Here is an 18,163-nt window from a genome sequence, read left to right on the forward strand (position 1 = left end):
CAGTCAATAGTCCCTCCTGCAGCAAAGCACCCCACAACATGATGCTTCCAACCCCATGCTTCACGGTTGGGATGGTGTTCTTTGGCTTATAAGCCTCACCCTTTTTCCTCCAAACATAACGATGGTCATTATGGCCAAACAGATCAATTTTTGTTTCATCAGACCAGAGGACATTTCTCAAAAAATACAATCTTTGTCCCCATGTGCACATGCAAACTGTAGTCTGGCTTTACCATGGCGGTATTGTAGCAGTGGCTTCTTCCTTGCTGGGCATTCTTTCAGGTTATGTCGATACAGGACTCATTTTACTGTAGATATAGATACTTGTCAACCTGTTTCCTCCAGCATCTTCACAAGGTCCTTTGCTGTTTTTCTGGGATTGATTTGCACTTTTTGGCACTGAGTTTGAAGGTAGGCCTTAAAATACATCCACAGGTACACCTCCAATTCAGTACACCTCCAATCAGAAGCTAATTGCCTACGGCTTGCACATAATTTTCTGGAATTTTCCAAGCTGCTGAAAGGTACATTTAACTTAGTGTATGTAAACTTCTGACCCACTGGAATTGTGATATGGTCCATTAAAAGTGAAACGATCTGTCTGTAAACAATGGCTGGAAAAATTACTCATGTCATGCACAAAGTAGATGTCCTAAACGACTTGCCAAAAGTCTGCTAATATTAAATTTATGGAGTGGTTAAAAAATTGGTTTTAATGACTTCAACCTAAGTGTATGTAAACTTCTGACTTCAACTGTACGTTCATTTACTTCGGTAATCTCGTTCAGCAAGGAGAGAAAGAGGCCTGATGACTTATGAGTAAAACTGACTGATGAAATTACAATGAAATAAGGACATAATTAAATTACTTACAATTATTTTTAGGCTTATGTTGCCTTTTTGTATAGTCATGTACAGCATTTAACAAACTGTTAACTATGCTTTGTTGTCATTTGTGGGGAAAACGCTTACGATGTTTAAACACTCTAAGTGTACAGTATGTGTAGATGCACAAGTATATTAGACTTGTTTCAGTTGTGAACAACCTGGTGCTTTATTAAAATTTTATGACTCATAAAACACATAAGAAAGGTTCATTTGTTGCCACCTATAGGTTAAGGTGTGAGTTACAAAAATGGTCACTGAACAAATCAGCGAACATGTCTGAATGACAGACAGAGAAACATCATATGAAATTAATTTACTCCAATAAAAAACTCAGACATTTATTGTTGTCAGTGGTGTACACAGGAGGGGTTGAGCTCAATGTGTTAGAGCATGTGCCCTAATAACTTGGCTATGGCTCTGACTGTTTTTAAATGTTTAATCCCGTCTCCTGTCTGCCACTTCAATAACCCAAGGCTTTCCTTGGCTTTCCAAAAACACCCAGACCTTTTCTACAGGGAGTTATGGGGCTTCTAATGACTTGAGCCCCTTAAGAATCCACTCTAATCCTACTAAGATCTAGATTACTTTAAATGACACTGCTCCTAATCTGTCTAGATATGACCAGACACATAGTCCTGCACTGATTTTAACACTGACCAAAACATCATTATGTACAGAGTTATTAATGTGTTTAGCACGGGGCTTGTTTGCTTTTACAAAGCCATATCTGACAAGGTGCATGCACTGACCTGGAAAATACAACAACATTAAAATATGATAAATAAGATGCTTACATTTGGCACAATAAATAATGGATTACAGAGGAAGACTATTAAACTATTACAGATAAAATTATGGGACAATCAATAAATCCTTCATTTAATGTATATATTTTAATTTGTTATTTTTGTAAATATTTGCTGTAATGCCTGGTTGGTTTCGTTCAAGGCTTAGACATTCCAGAAAATTCCTCAGAGTTCTACGTGCTAAAAAAGTGAGTAGTCACTGATGCTTTAACCTCACGTTGGTGTAAATGTTCATAATGAGTGTATTTGGGTTTGCACCTTGCTGGGGCAGAAGGCTCGTCTCTGGCAGAAGTCAAGATGTGCTTGATTATGTGCTCCTGAAACAGGCAAAAAGAAAAATACAGAATGACTATATGTTAATACATACAATTTATCGAAACAAATATCGGCTGCATTAAAACCCTGTTCAGAAAACTGACAACATCCTGATTCTGATCAATTTCGTTCCATCTAGGGAGTCAGATTATAAAACACCCATTTCTTGGGCATCACAGACATTCACACAGTGCATTCTCACACAGAAACATACACTCCACCAAACACTCTCCCACCAGAGACACAGATGCAGACAGACAAAGAGATAACGATCAGAATCATCAGATACAGAGCAAACCGCTCACAACAAACACAAAATCTGACATAAAACCAGCAATCTGGCAACTCTGGACAAGATAGATCTAACCATCTGGAAAAGAAGCATCTGTGCGTGCACACACACACGCACACACAAGGAAAGGTGATTACTTTAACCACAGTCTTGTCATTCACCGCCTGCTCCTGGTTATCAGATGCCATCATGTGAATTTCTGCATGCAAGTGACAGACGCCTCTTTGCATGACATAAGCTCCTTACCGTCACTCAGAACAAACACGGCAACACAGTAACAACAGCTCTGTGGAGCCTGCCTCAATGCTGCCTGCATAACTGATCACCCATTAGCACATTAGTGCCGGCAGGAACAATTACAGCACATTTCCATGCACTCTAAACAAACGAGGGAGCAGCATACATTCAGCTACTTGGATCTTCATGAAAGCAAGTGGTGGATCAGAGGTTAAACACAGGCTACACATACAAGCACACAAGGAAGTCCTGATTGAAGGTAGATGGTCTAATTGTAACAGTATGAAATTCAAGAGATTATTTGTGGAACACAAAAGATGTCAGGCAGAATGTTATCCTCAGTCACCATTCACTTTCATTGTATAGAAATAAGATGCAACCAAAGTGACTAAGGCTAACATTCTGCTAAAAATCTATTTAGCATTTTTTATGGAAGAAAGTAAGAGCCCTGTATAATTATGCTGGTTTAGGGCAGGCCTATTCAACTGGCAGCCCAGTTGAATATGGGCCAAATCCGTTCAGTTTAAAATTTTCAGTGGCCCACGTGAGGTGGTCAATTATGTCTCTTGCTTTCCTTATGATAAAATTATACATGTGCACTATTTGTGTTAAGATTTAACACATGCTGTGGAGAATGTGCGGATCATTCCATTTTAAAATCAGTATGGCACCTTTCAGAGGTTGCGCTAAAAATAGTCTTCTGTCATTTTGACTGAATGGGAAGATTAAATAACTAAAATCACAGACGGCTTACAAGCGTGAGTTCAGAGAAACAGGAAAGTTCTATTTAATCATTTGGCCACAAAAACATTAGATTTGTAAAGTCTAAAGTTTAAATCACTCTATAACAAACGTCAAGTCAACATCTGTACCCAAGAGCTCAAGTCAAGCACTGTGTGGATTTTTATTTTTCTCTCGCAATGTGTTCTGCATCTGGCAGTGTGATCTTGTCAGCCAATTTAATGAATAGTATTTCATGAATTATAACACTTGAAATCTCTCATTTCTCGCCTCAAATTCTCGCAGGTGCAATTTAAAACGTAATTTTCTCACCTATTATCACCTCTGATTCAAAACCTAGCATGTACTGTGGGCATGTTTTGAAATGCAATAGGATTACTACAATAGAAATGCATTTGAAATTCTTTAAATTACTTTAAATGTTTGGTTCTTATGAAAAAACGTGAACATTTTCCAACGAGAATGGACTGTCAAGCACAGTTAATTTTGTTTGCTTTTGTCTCAAGTTAACAGTACATTTTCAGAATTTACTGCTAGGTGGAAATGTTTCTGATAACAAAATCTAACACAAATATTGTATTTATTAAGTGAAAAAATGTAATAGTATATTGTAGAACTGTTATCAGTAAATTGACAAATCTGGCTTAGGGTCATGTCAGTCAGACTCTGATCACATGCATTTTTTAAAGGGCATTTATACAGGATGCATTCTTGCATTCAAAACAACTGGATAGAGCACAATTAAACAAAACAAAATGCAGGGGTCTCGAAACACATTTTTAAAAGTTTAACTGGTTTGCGTGGAATCCTGGAATAGGATATTATACCTTGACATCTGTGAATTTTGTTATGATGATGTCGGCTGTTGTGGGGTGCAAGGCAGGAAGTTCCTTGTACAGGTTTGGGAGACACACCAAGGAGCCCAACAAGATCTGAGCCTCTACCCGAGGAGCCTAAGGGAGAAACCAAGAACCAGAGAAACACAAAAGAGATTGGAAGGCATACGACTGAGTGCATTCATTGAACTATGGCTGAAATTATAAGATATAAAAGTTAAAAGGCATTGTGGATACATCTTTGTAGAGACATTGTGGGCACATCTGCATGATGTTTGCATGTAGGGACAATGATATCTGGAAACAGCTTGCTGGTTTCTCACATTGAGGGATGAGCAGGCAGTCACACGGCTCGCTGCCACAATGAAGTCCAGGATGAGCATAGTGGCTCCAGGAAGTCCTATAGAGAAGAAGCGTGGAGAGCAGTGCTTGATGATGGTGTTCACGATGTCCTGTGAGACAAATCAAAACATTTTAATTAAAAAAAAAGTCTGTCAAATTACACAAGAACATTTACATTTGTACTTTTATACAAAAGATGTCCACACACATACAGAGGCACTGACTGATACCACGCAAACCCTCACCTGGTCTTGGTGAAGCAGGCCGTTGTGCATGATGTTGTAGAAGTGTGTAAGAAAGTCAGAGTATGGGGAAACATCCTGCCTCCGCTTCATGATCTTACATATGAGCTTATAGGCATGGAGTTTTCCTTGCTTATAGCGTTCTCCCAACATAGTGGCCTGCACACAGATAGAATGACTGTTTAAAACCATTATCAACAGATACCACATAACAGAGAACTACAGATCAAAAAGAAGAAAAAAAACATTATAATCTAAGAATGTAGTTATGCAGCTGAATGTTAAGAATGTAGTTATGAGCTGAAAATAGAAATGTATAAGGGAGGAGGTTAGAGAGACTAGATAGATTAATAGAAAGGAAGACAGACAGATAGAGACAAGTTATTGATCACATGAGAGAAAATGAAAAGTAGATAGATCTATAATTGGTTAGAATGATAGAGTTAGACGATAGAAAGACAGAACTATAGATAGATGGTCAGAATGATAGATAGAATGATAGATAGAACAATAGATAGATAGAAAGAACAGTTAGATAGACAGGCAGAGAGCAGACAGGACAGAACGATAGATAGAACGATGGATAGTTGGACAGAACGATAGATAGAACGAATTATATAGATAGATAGACAGAACGATAGACGGACAGAATGATAGGTAGACAGAAAGAATGATAGAACAATGGACAGAAAGACAGATAGATGGACAGAACGATATATAGACAGAATGAATGATAGATCGATGGACAGAATGATAGATAGACAGAATGAACGACAGATAGAACGATAGGTAGATGGACAGAATGATAGTTAGATGTACAGACCGATAGTTAGAACGATAGATAGATGGACAGAATGATAGATAGAATAAGATAGATCGACAGAAAGGGAGATAGATGCACATAACGATGGACAAAATGATAGATAGATGGACAGAACGATATATAGAACAATAGGTAGATGGACAGAATGATAGTTAGATGTAGATGTACAAACCGATAGATGGACAGAAAGAGAGATAGATGCACATAACGATGGACAGAATGATAGATAGATGGACAGAACGATATATAGAACAATATGTAGATGGACAGAATGATAGTTAGAATGATAGTTAGATGTACAGACCGATAGATGGACAGAAAGAATGATAGATAGATGGACAGAATGATAGATGGACAGAACGATGGACAGAACGATAGATAGATGGACAGAACTATATATAGAACGATAGATAGATGAACAGAACAATGGACAGAATGATGATAGATGGACAGAATGATATATATAACGATGGACAGAACTATAGAGTGATGGACAATGATAGATGGAACGATAGATAGTCAGAAAGAATGATAGAACGATGGACAGAACGATAGATAGATGGACAGAATAATAAATTGATGGACAGAATGACAGACAGAATAATAGATAGCTGGACAGAATGATAGATAGAATAATAGATAGATGGACAGAATGATAGATAGCTGGACAGAATGACAGACAGAACGTTCGATAGAATGATAGATAGCCAGAACGACAGACAAAACGATACATAAGATGGATAGAATGATAGATAGATGGACAGAATGATAGACAGCATAACAGATACATGGACAGAATGATTAGATAGAGACACAGATACACTGATTAGCCACAACATTAAAACCAGTGGCCTAATATCATGTTAGTCCCCCTCATGCAGCCAAAACAGCTCTGACCTGTAGAGGCATGGACTCCACAAGACCTCTGAAGGTGTCCTGTGGTATCTGGAACCAAGACGTCAGCAGCAGATCCTTTAAGTCCTGTAAGTTGCGAGGTGGGGCCTCCATGGATCTGACTTGTTGATCAAGCACATCCCATATATGCTCAATCGGATTGATATCTGGGGAATTTGGAGCCCAGTCAACACCTTAAACTGTCATGTTCCTCAAACCATTCCCGAATATTGTGTGCAGTATGGCAGGGAACATTAACATGCTAAAAGAGGTCACTGCCATCAGGGTATACCATTGCCATGAAGAAGTGTATGTGGTCTACAACTATCTTTAGGTAGATGGTACGTGTCAAAGTAACAACCACATGAATGCCAGGATCAAAAGTTTCCCAGCAGAACATTGCCCAGAGCATCACACTACCTCTGCCGGCCTGCCTTCTTCCCATAGTGCATCCTGCTGCCAACACTTCCCCAGGTAAACAATGCACCTGCACCCAGCCATCCACATGATCTAAAAGAAAACATGATTCACCAGACCAGGTCACCTTCTTCCATTGCTCCATGGTACAGTTCTGACACTCACATGCCCATTGTAGGCACTTTCGGTGGTGACAGGGGTCAGCATGGGCACTCTGACCAGTCTGCAGCTATGCAGCCCCATATGCAGCAAGCTGCGATGCACTGTGTGTTCCGACACCTTTCTATCATGGCCAGCATTACGTTTTTCAGCAATTTGGGCTACAGTAGCTCTTCTGTGGGATTGGCCCAGACGGGATAGCCTTCGCTTCCCATATGCGTCAATGGGCCTTGGGTGTCCATGATCCTGTCGCCGGTTCACCGGTTGTCCTTCCTTGGACCACATTTGATAGGTATGTTAAATCCCAAGGGACGTATATTATTTTATCATTGTGATGGTGATATTTAAATGTGGTTTGTGCACTAAACACTGCATACCGGGAACACCCGACAAGACCTGCCGTTTTGGAGATGCTCTGACCCAGTCGTCTAGCCATCAAAATTTTGCCCTTGTCAAAGACGCTCAGATCTTTACACTTGCCCATTTTTCCAGCTCCCAACACATGAAATTTGAGAACTGACTGTTCACTTGCTGCCTAATATATCCCACCCCTTGACAGGTGCCATTGTAACAATATAATCAATGTTATTAACTTCACTTGTCAGTGGTTTTAATGTTGTGGTTGATCAGTGTAGATAAAACAATAGATAGATAGATGAACAGAGTGATAGATAGAACGATAGACAGATGGACAAAATGATAGATAGTAAGGACGACAGATTGAACGATAAATAACAGCAAGATACATGGACAGAATGATGAATAGAACGATGGATAGATCAAGCGACAGAACGATGGACAGAATGATAGATAGTAAGAACGATAGATTGAACAATAAATAAATAAAACAACAGATGGATAGATGGACACAATGAAGAACAGAACGATGGATAGCTCGAATGATAGAATGATAGATAGATCGATTTTTAGGAAAAGGAGATTTATACAAGAATTTACTTTGAAAAGCCAGGGAGTCAGAATCCGCAGGGGTGGAATCAGATCTGGCGGTGGTGGAGACGACTGGTTGTCGAGGGAGATCCCAAGATTGTCTCTGATCTACAGAGATGGAAAAAGAGAGACACAAGGACGTTCTTTCCAGTGGAATTTGATTATCAACTGCACTGTAAATCATCCTTTGAAGGACTCTGTCTGTGTTTGTGTGTGTGTGTGTGTGTGTGTGTGTGCTCACCTTGGCCAAGTTTTGCCAGAGTTCACAGAGGTAGTCAAAGACCTGTGCATGAATCTCAGGGTCCTTGATGATGTTGACATCTCCCAGAATGCCGAGCATTCTCCTCCACATCACTGTGGCGACATCAGCGTGCCAGCCGGTCAGACTGCCTCCAGCCATCACACTACAGTCCTCTGTCGGAAACTTGCTGGTTTCTGAAAAGTACAAAGAGTCTTTACGAAGATTGCTAAATACAAAATAAGAACAACAGATCACACACACCATCTAATATACAATATGTTTGAGTGAATGTGTTTTTTTTACCAAGGTCATCAGGGGTCTGCAGGACAGAATGGTGCATTTTCTCATCCAGCTGCAGGTCTTTGTGCTGGATTTGTTCGGCGGTCAGTGTGGCAGGGGATGGTGTCTGTGATCGAGAACCTCCCAGAGAGTGCATGGGAGATGCATTTTCTGAACCTGTGGATATTACATTATATATTACAGTCCATTTACGACTTTAAAACATGAGAATAGTATCCTTAGTTAACATAATAATAATAAGTAAATCTTGTAGCATTAGGTTTTATATTGTACATTATATTTTGTGATTTCTCAGGCCTGCTTAACTTAATAAATAGGCTATATATCATCCATCCCTCCCAGACAGATGGATAGCAGCATAAGTGAGGTGGGCCGATGGGCAAGGAAGTACAGGTGAAACTCGAAAAATTAGAATATCGTGGAAAAGTTCATTAATTTCAGTAATTCAACTTAAAAGGTGAAACTAATATATTATATAGACTCATTACAAGCAAAGTAAGATATTTCAAGCCTTTATTTGATATAATTTTGATGATTATGGCTTACAGCTTATGAAAACCCCAAATTCAGAATCTCAGAAAATTAGAATATTACATGAAATCAATAAAAAAAGGATTTTAAATACAGAAATGTCGCCCTCTGAAAAGTATAATCATGCATATGTACTCAGTACTTGGTTTGGGCCCTTTGCATTAATTACTGCCTCAATGCAGTGGCATGGATGCTATCAGCCTGTGGCACTGCTGAGGTGTTATGGAAGACCAAGATGCTTCAATAGCGCCTTCAGCTCTTCTGCATTGTTTGGTCTCATGTCTCTCATCTTTCTCTTAGCAATGCCCCATAGATTCTCTATGGGGTTCAGGTCAAGCGAGTTTGCTGGCCAATCAAGCACAGTAATACCATGGTCATTGAACCAGGTTTTGGTACTTTTGGCAGTGTGGGCAGGTGCCAAGTCCTGCTGGAAAATGAAGTCAGCATCTCCATAAAGCTTGTCTGCTGAAGGAAGCATGAAGTGCTCTAAAATGTCCCGGTAGACGGCTGCGTTGACTCTGGACTTAATAAAGCACAGTGGACCAACACCAGCCGATGACATGGCTCCCCAAACCAACACAGACTGTGGAAACTTCACACTGGACTTCAAGCATCTTGGATTGTGTGCCTCTCCATTCTTCCTCCAGACTCTGGGACCTTGGTTTCCAAATGAGATGCAAAATTTGCTCTCATCAGAAAAGAGGACTTTGGACCACTGAGCAACAGACCAGTTCTTTTTTCTTTAGCCCAGGTAAGACGTTTGACATTTGAAGCCCATGTCCAGGACCCATCTGTGTGTGGTGGCTCTTGATGCAGTAACTCCAGCCTCAGTCCACTCCTTGTGGAGCTCCCCACACATTTGAATGGCCTTTTCCTGACAATCCTCTCCAGGCTACGGTCATCCCTGCTGCTTGTGCACCTTTTTCTTCCACACTTTTCCCTTCCACTTAACTTTCTATTAATGTGCTTTGATACAGCACTTTGAGAACATCCAACTTCTTTTGCAATTACCTTTTGAGGCTTTCCCTCCTTGTGGAGGGTGTCAATGATGGTTTTCTGCACAACTGTCAGGTCAGCAGTCTTCCCCATGATTGTGAATTCAACTGAACCAGACTGAGAGACCATTTAAAGGCTCAGGAACCCTTTGCAGGTGTTTTGGATTAATTAGCTGATTAGAGTGTGACACTTTGAGCCTACAATACTGAACCTTTTCACAATATTCTAATTTTCTGAGATTCTGAATTTGGGGTTTTCATAAGCTGTAAGCCATAATCATCAAAATTATATCAAATAAAGGCTTGAAATATCTTACTTTGCTTGTAATGAGTCTACATAATATATTAGTTTCACCTTTTAAGTTGAATTACTGAAATTAATGAACTTTTGCACGATATTCTAATTTTTCGAGTTTCACCTGTACAGTACAGGGGAAAATAACATTGTGACAGTTTATTTTCAGTGAGCTGAGCAAATTGTCACAGAATTAAAGAGCATGACATTGAACTGATGCAGTGCCCGCCTGTGCGGGTTGATGGTGCGAGGATCTGCCATTGACACTGCAACATCTGTAGGATTGACGGCAAGCTACAAATAATGCTCAGCAAAAATGTTCCCTTGTCCACTGAAAACAGGCAGATTAAAAGAATGATTATTGGATTTTAAGAATCCATATTGAATCGTTCAAATGAAGATTCCGACGCATGTTTTATAACTAGTGATAGACTGATATATTGGTCATACAGTTCGGCCATTTTGCAATTATCGGCATCGACCGATAACAGTGTTCGCTTGGACCATTAACATAAGTGTCAACTTTCCCTCATGTCAGATCCAAAATCTACCAAAGGATTTGTAAAAGGATAGTCAACGGTTTGTTTTCAAATCTGAGTAAATATTGCATAAAATAAGCGTTTGTATTACTTTACAAATGTTGTGTACATCTGATTTGATGTTGTTAAATTGTATTATGTTTATATCAGCCTTCAGCCATCCTGCTTTCCAAATGGGTTTTGGCATAGACTTTAAAAAACCTGTATCGATCACCACTAATTATAACTATATCAGATGATATTAACTAAAACAGGAGCCTTTTTTGCCCCAACATTTTGAATTTCATTTGTTTTTAACCATCTCAGTGGCATTTTTGCCTCGAGCCCTCGTTCATTTCCCACCGTGATGTGGAACAGTACAAATTAAAATGGGAATGAAATCAATCCGGAGTAATTGCCAGAGGGAACCATCATTATTAATTATGTATAATTTGCTTATTATAGTACTATGCAATTCTCATTGCTGCAAATAATACATTATGAAAGAGACTTGCGGGGACAGGAGCTGAAATGAAACTAAGGTTCGAACCAATTGTGTAAACGTATTATTGGATTAACCTATATTCCCCCAAGATCCATGCTTACAATGGTGATGGCTCATGGATCACCCTTAAAGGGGTTAAAATATTAAACATTTCAGATACCATCACAGATCTCTACCTCATACGCCACAACACCCCTTTGTATGCTTGTGTGCATAAGAGTGTACCAGTAATGGTGACTGTATCAGCAGAGAGGCCATGCTGACTGAGGCTGCTGGTCTCCGAGTCAATGTGAAGTGTGGTGAGGCTAGAAAGCTCTTGTTCCTCTGCGGTTTGCCCAGTTCCACTCAAACTATCCTGATCGGTAGAGCCAAGAGCACAAGTCTCGGGTGGGAAACTGAAATCTGCACACAAATACAAAAACATTTTATCAGCCTCAACAGCTGTCAACTTGCCATTTTCAGCTCAATTAAAACCTGTGTTGATGCACTTACTTTCAAACTTGTTTTCATACTGAAAAGCATTGAAGGACTCTGATTGACTGTCTGAGCTAATAAGGTCACTTCCACTGGCGCTGGCTGGTGAAGTCCACTCAGAGGGTACGCCGGGGTCATCTGCAGGTCGTGTGGCGTTCTGACGGTTCAGGAGCTCTGGTAGATCTTTGGGAATCTCAAGACTGCCTGGGCTACTGCCACGCCTTGTCATGCTCTATTAATGGTAAACACATTGACCACATTGATGTTCATCTGTGTATGTTATTCTTAAGAAAATTATTAGTTACTGTAAAAGTTTTCATAATCAAAGTCATCAAAATGTGAACCTTATGAATATTCTGTTGAACTCGGAATACCATCACATTGAAGACATTGTGGTACCAATAGCATGTTGTCTTTGAAAGCTTGTATACATAATTAGCAGGATCCATGTGTGCAAAATGATATTTTATTTAGATGTGTTATGATTGAACAGAAGGATAAAATGGTAGTGTAATGTAGTGTAGACATACAGAAGTTCCCCTAGCCCTCAGCCTCTCCTGGATGAACTCATCCATGAGGTCACTGACGTTTGGGTTGCTGCTGCCAGCATCATTGGACATGGGCCTCATTTTTGGCGTCAGCTCATCTTTATTGGCTGTTACAGATACACAACAGGTTACCTCATCAGTAATTTTGAAGTATGACACATGCAACACATTACATATAATGCAAACACAAATGACCTAGTGGACCATGTACTGACTGATTTTCTCTTAGTAGTAACTTCTGCATCGGTCTACATCTCTCGAATGTAATTATACATAATTAGTTTTAGTTTGGGGACAGTGAGTGAGTAAATAAATGTAACTTTCTTAAAGGACAATAGTGCCATCGAGATTTTGCTCAAGCTTTACGTTAGTCTATTTTTAACATCTTCTTTGACATCCAAAAAACTGATTTAAAGGCATAGATTACATTGTGACCAACCATTCCTTAAACATGTAAATAATCTAAAATCCAGATGTTGAATAAAAAATGTCCATGGATATGCCTACTCCCTATATCATCAATCTTTTTGACAGGAAAGCACTTATTAAAAGATATTACTGTACAAACTGTGGGTGTGAATGGTAGTAAGAGTTTGCTGAAACCTGTATCAAGAATCTACGGCTTCAACAAGCCTGAAAAACTTGCTTGTGGTAAAAAGAGTGGGGGGAAAATTCAGCACTATTGTCCTTGAAAAACAATAGAAATTCCTTGGGCAATAAAAAACATAAAATACTAAACCAGGACACACAGAAAAAAAAACATTCTGAATGGAAGCCAACCACAAAAATGATTTCATCCAGCGAAGCAATGCAGTTACTCACAGTTCATGCAGTCCTCAAACATAGACAGACAGAAAGACAGACAGAGAAAACCCTGGAAGTCCAAACCTAGGAGTTAGTGAGGTGACCGTGGTTAAAGTGAGACAGCAGTAAGTATGTTAGTCACCCACAGTAAGACAAGGCAGCCTTCATTCCAAAAGCAAAGAGTTAGGCAGCAACTTGTTAAAAATCATTCAAACTCGGCAGCTTTCTGGGTACGATGCATTGTGGGGACTGTGGCTTTGTATTCACCTTGATGTCTGGTTAGTTCAGACTACAAGCTGTCTCAAGTCATTAACTAAAAGCTTGCACTATCAAACTGTCCACGGGAGCCATTCTAACAGTGGCATTCCTACTGTAATAACTGCTACTATGCTGCTGACAAGATGGCAAGCTTTAAACACATAGTAACACAAGCTAAAATCTCAAATAATGTAATATTTTTACCATCAGAAGACAAGGCGAGCGCTAACAGTTCTCTTTCAAAGGGATAGTGCTGCCCTCTACTGGCATTAAAAAAAACTTTGGCTGCAAAATGCACTAAGAAAAATTCAAGAGTTCAAGTTAAACTCTATCAACCGCAACTGTGAAATTATTACCAGATTACCAACAAAACTTTTTTGACTCATCAAAAATCTTGTTTACAGTAATGAATTTACAATGGAAGTCTATGGGGCAAGACATTCCAGAGGGTTTAAAACGCAGATGTGCATTTAGAATTTGTTAACTTGCTTAAATTCTTCCATACAAAAATATTTGTTTCTGGTATGCGAGTTGTAAAGCTGTCGAGATCAATCTTTTAGCCATGGACCAACTTTTATAGCCGGTACTTCCCCCATTACAAAGTGCTTTAAGGATGGTTTTGTCACTGAATTTTTTTTCAGTATCCTTTTATTTTTCCCCTTTTCTCCCAATTCGGAATGCACAATTCCCAATGTGCTTTTAAGTCCTCGTGGTCGCGTAGTGATTTGTCTCAATCCGGGTGGCGGAGGACGAATCCCAGTTGCCTCCCCGTCTGAGACCGTCAACCCGTGCATCTTATCACGTGGCTTGTTGAGCGCGTTGCCACGGAGACATAGCGCATGTGGAGGCTTCGCGCCATCCACGTTCAACTCACCATCTACCCCACCAAGAACTAACCCCATATTATAGCGACCATGAGAAGGTTACCCCAAGTGACTCTAACCTCCCTAGCAACCGGGCCAATTTGGTTGCTTAGGAGACCTAGCTGGAGTCCACTGAGCAACCCAGGCTCCCTTTTTTCTGTATACTTGTACTTACCATGCAAAAGTTCTCAGTTCTACTGGCTTTACATGGCCATGACACAAGTTGAAATATTATCATTTAATCTCCAGACTTGTGAGTATACTTTTAAATAGTGTGCATTTAAATTAGTATTATTGTGAAATGAGCCCTTAAGATATCCATTATAAGTGCATTACTGTAAATGTGATTTATGTTTGTTTTTACTCATGCTACAGATGTTTTCAAAAGAGCTTAACTTGTATAGAAACCGTAAGATTTCTATATGTTGAAATGGCAATATTAATAATCACACAGATTATAAAACATAAAATTAGATTAGAAAACATCTGTTCATCTCTATAGAGTTCAGATATTAAGTTTGTGTAAATGTGAATGTGTGAACGTGTGTGTGTGTATGTGTGTGTGAGAGAGATAGAGAGAGAGAGAGGGCAGGGAGGTAGGCATGAGGTCGCATGCAACATCCAGGGGAAGAGGGGCAGCAGAAATTAGGTCCCAGAAGCTTGAGGAGGAGGGGAAGCCATCTCAAAGGTGAGGGACCGTTGGTCTTTTGAGAGTCTGTTTTTATGGAATTGAGCTACTTGAAAAGAAAATACAAAAAGAGGTTTCAAATCAATCCGCATTCAGCTAAAATCAAACAGTCACAAGAAAATAAAAAAGAAGGGAAAACGGACAGGCGGATTTTTTCACTTTTTTCATGTCTTCCATGTTGTGAGAGGGAATTGAGCCTTTTGAGTGCTCACCTGAGGTTTTTCTTCCAAAATAGCCCATTACTTGAGTGTACAGGTCCTTCAGGTGTGCCTCAGTGGCAGGTGTTTTGCCATGGCGCTGGGGTGACACCGCCTGGGCCTTGGGTTTGGAGAGAGCATGGACCATAGACTTATACACCCCACCCAACAGTGCCACCTGCTGCTGCCGTGAGGGGCTACACCCTGATTCCTGAGATCTGGAGCGGGAACCCCGTGGGCGGAGAGATGGGCGGCTGAGTCGGCCACGTCTAGCCCCGCTGTTGGAGCCTCTATTCGGCTCCACAGGTTCGCAACAGGCGACCCCTTCCCCCATGCCATCTTTGACCTTTGCTGCTGCCCCGCTCCCCCCAACCGAGTGGCTGCTAAAGTGGCCGAGACGGCGAAGTCGGGTCTTCCAGTGTGCCTCTTTGGGGTCCAGGGGGTTGTGAAACTGCACGGACTCTGTGGACGGGCGGAAACTGACGTGGACCCCACCGCTGTGCCTCTTTTTGGGGTCAGGATGGGAGAGCTTGGGCCTTGCTGCAAGCTGGGTTGGTGATGGGCTGTGTTCGCTTTCGCTCGCCCTGTCTGTAGCATTCTGGCGTTGTAACTGTTTGGCTTTACTGACCTCTACTGGACCCTCTGTACTAGAACTTTTCTGCATAAGACTCAAATCCCAATCGCACTGCTCTAAACACTCATACAAACTCTTCTCGCTTTGTTCCATTTCTCGATCCCATTCTAATGCCCAATCCCCACTTTCCCCAATCTGCACTTGTCTACTATCTGAACCTGACTCAACTTTCTCTCCAAACACCCCAATTTCGCCTACCATGAACTCCCTGCTACAAAACTCCTTGAAAACGCTGAAGACGTCCTCCTCGCCTTCTCCCTCGATCTGAATTGTCTCAGCTGCAGCTGGACAGGACCAATCAGGGATAAAGGGAGGTTGCTGCCCTGGCATCTGGCAGAGATGGTCATAGATGCTTTCGCCCACCTCCAGGGATGCTTGGCTGTCAGGGGGTGGGTCAGTGAGCTGGTGTGGGGATGGGGAGCAGTGGGGGGAATTGGTGGTGGTAAAGTGGGTGGAGTTAGAGGGACTGTCAGAGACAGGAAGTGCACCTTTGACATGCTCAGCAATGAAGGGCTCCATGATGTCAGAGGCGCTGCTGCTGCGGGGAAGAGGGGGCTGTTCCAAGTCTCCAGAGGCAGAGAACACCTCTGACGACGGAGTCCTCTCGCTCTGAGAGCAGTGCCGAATCCGCTGAACGCGTGGGGCGATAGGAAGTTCCTCCATGTCTAAATATGAACAGAAACAACAATCAGAATATGTTCATAGATACAAGATGTGCGTTTATGCATAGATTTGGTCATAAAACGAAGCGCAGAGTGATATTGTCTGCAACATATATTGTGTTCAAAGGTTAGTTTACCCAGGTTTTCGAAAATGTTATCACCATTTACACAATCTAATTTTGCTCCAAAAACCCCTATGACTTAGCCTCAGTCACTATCAATTTCGTTGTACGGGGGGGGCTAAATAAAGTGAATGGCAACTGAGGCTAACATTCTGCTTAACATCGCATTTTACATTCCACAGAACAAAAAGTCATACAGGCATGGAGGGTGAATAAATGATGACAGAATTTACATTTTTAGGTGAACTAACCCTTTTGGTAACAAGCAATTGAAGTCCACTATTTTAATTTCAGATACCTATATGGCTGTGAAAATACCTAGCAAGTATTATAATATTAACTGATCCATGTACAACACCACTGTACATGCAAAATACATACAGTACATGCACAAAAACACACAGATAACACCAGCTGTAAATCAAAATACATTTACAAACTTAAACTCAAAAGTTAAACTTAACATATCAAACCACAAGACAAATAAAACATTTTATCCATATTGTTATTTCACCAGATAAAAATCTAACCATCCAAACAAACATGATAGCAGAGTAATGCAGACAAAAGGTAAACTTTTAGACAGTGTTTTTCTCAAAAGATCTGGGTGTGAAGAGGGGTTAGAATTCTAGAGGTGATGCAAAGTGCAAAAGGAATAATGCTATAATGAACAAGGATAAGAAAACAATCAGGCACTGATTCAAACACACACAAGACTCAAAAGGGTGGTTGAGCGAATGAGAAATGACTGGGAAACATTTCTTACTTTGTTCTTTTGATCATGGGATAAAATATAACCAGGACATATCTTGACAGTTTACATAGCCACATACACACCAATATGTTTTCAGTTGAACGTTATCGTTTTTCAAAGTATGTTACTAGAGAGCGTTTTCAAAAGTCTCAATTTTCAGGGGAGGAAAACACTGATTTTGATATGTTTTCACATCTCATCAACACTGGAACAATGTGTTTTCAGCCAAAAATGTATTAGTGTGCACGTGCCTATATATTCACCCTGTGAAAAAGCAACCAGTGTAAAATTGCAGAGAGCAGCCCTAAAGCAATGATGAATAAGAAGGGCATTTTCATTCACACAAACACATTAAAATCTACTGAGAAAACCACTACACACACACACACACACACACACACACAACTAGGTCTATTAAATGAAAATCACTTTATATATGCAATACTATAAGGGGCAGGTAGAGAATGCTTTTTACAGGAAGTGCATATACAGACATACATTCTATACACATTCATGCACAATCAGGGGCCATTAACGCAGTCAGAGGCGCGAGTACCGATACTGACGTAAAGGGCTCTACCTGACAGCTCATCAGCTAGGGGAGTGAGGACATAGTCAGGCAGGAGAGGGTGTACGGGGTGGATCAGTACAGGTGCGCTTTTAGCACTGCGAATAAAGGCTGAGGACAGCAGGCTGTCCCCCGTAGAGCAACTACGCAGAGCTACAGTACAAACACACACACCCAGAGAGAGAAAAAGAGAAAGGACAACACGACGGACAGTGAGAAAAAGAAGGAAGTGGGGTAGAAAGAGATATGAGGAGTGATGTTCAAAC

General features: G+C 40.6%; 1 protein-coding gene across 5 annotated transcripts in view; it reads right to left on the reverse strand.

Annotated features, from left to right (window-relative positions):
• ralgapa1 (Ral GTPase activating protein catalytic subunit alpha 1) overlaps nucleotides 1-18,163 on the reverse strand; it is a 101,330-nt gene that overhangs the window by 53,019 nt on the left and 30,148 nt on the right. For 3 of the 5 annotated variants that reach the window (XM_052145179.1, XM_052145178.1, XM_052145180.1), the window contains exons 17-27: nucleotides 15,173-16,456; nucleotides 12,330-12,454; nucleotides 11,818-12,031; nucleotides 11,551-11,727; nucleotides 8,485-8,637; nucleotides 8,182-8,375; nucleotides 7,950-8,048; nucleotides 4,703-4,858; nucleotides 4,439-4,567; nucleotides 4,107-4,232; nucleotides 1,953-2,011 (exon numbers count right to left, since the gene is read on the reverse strand). In XM_052145179.1, coding sequence (XP_052001139.1) covers nucleotides 1,953-2,011; nucleotides 4,107-4,232; nucleotides 4,439-4,567; nucleotides 4,703-4,858; nucleotides 7,950-8,048; nucleotides 8,182-8,375; nucleotides 8,485-8,637; nucleotides 11,551-11,727; nucleotides 11,818-12,031; nucleotides 12,330-12,454; nucleotides 15,173-16,456 — 2,716 coding nt within the window. The remainder of the gene's footprint in view (nucleotides 1-1,952; nucleotides 2,012-4,106; nucleotides 4,233-4,438; nucleotides 4,568-4,702; nucleotides 4,859-7,949; nucleotides 8,049-8,181; nucleotides 8,376-8,484; nucleotides 8,638-11,550; nucleotides 11,728-11,817; nucleotides 12,032-12,329; nucleotides 12,455-15,172; nucleotides 16,457-18,163) is intronic. The other 2 variants (XM_052145181.1, XM_052145182.1) reach the window with 1 other exon arrangement.

Source organism: Xyrauchen texanus, chromosome 16 (genome assembly GCF_025860055.1).
Source record: "Xyrauchen texanus isolate HMW12.3.18 chromosome 16, RBS_HiC_50CHRs, whole genome shotgun sequence".
In the NCBI taxonomy this organism is placed as follows: domain Eukaryota; kingdom Metazoa; phylum Chordata; class Actinopteri; order Cypriniformes; family Catostomidae; genus Xyrauchen; species Xyrauchen texanus.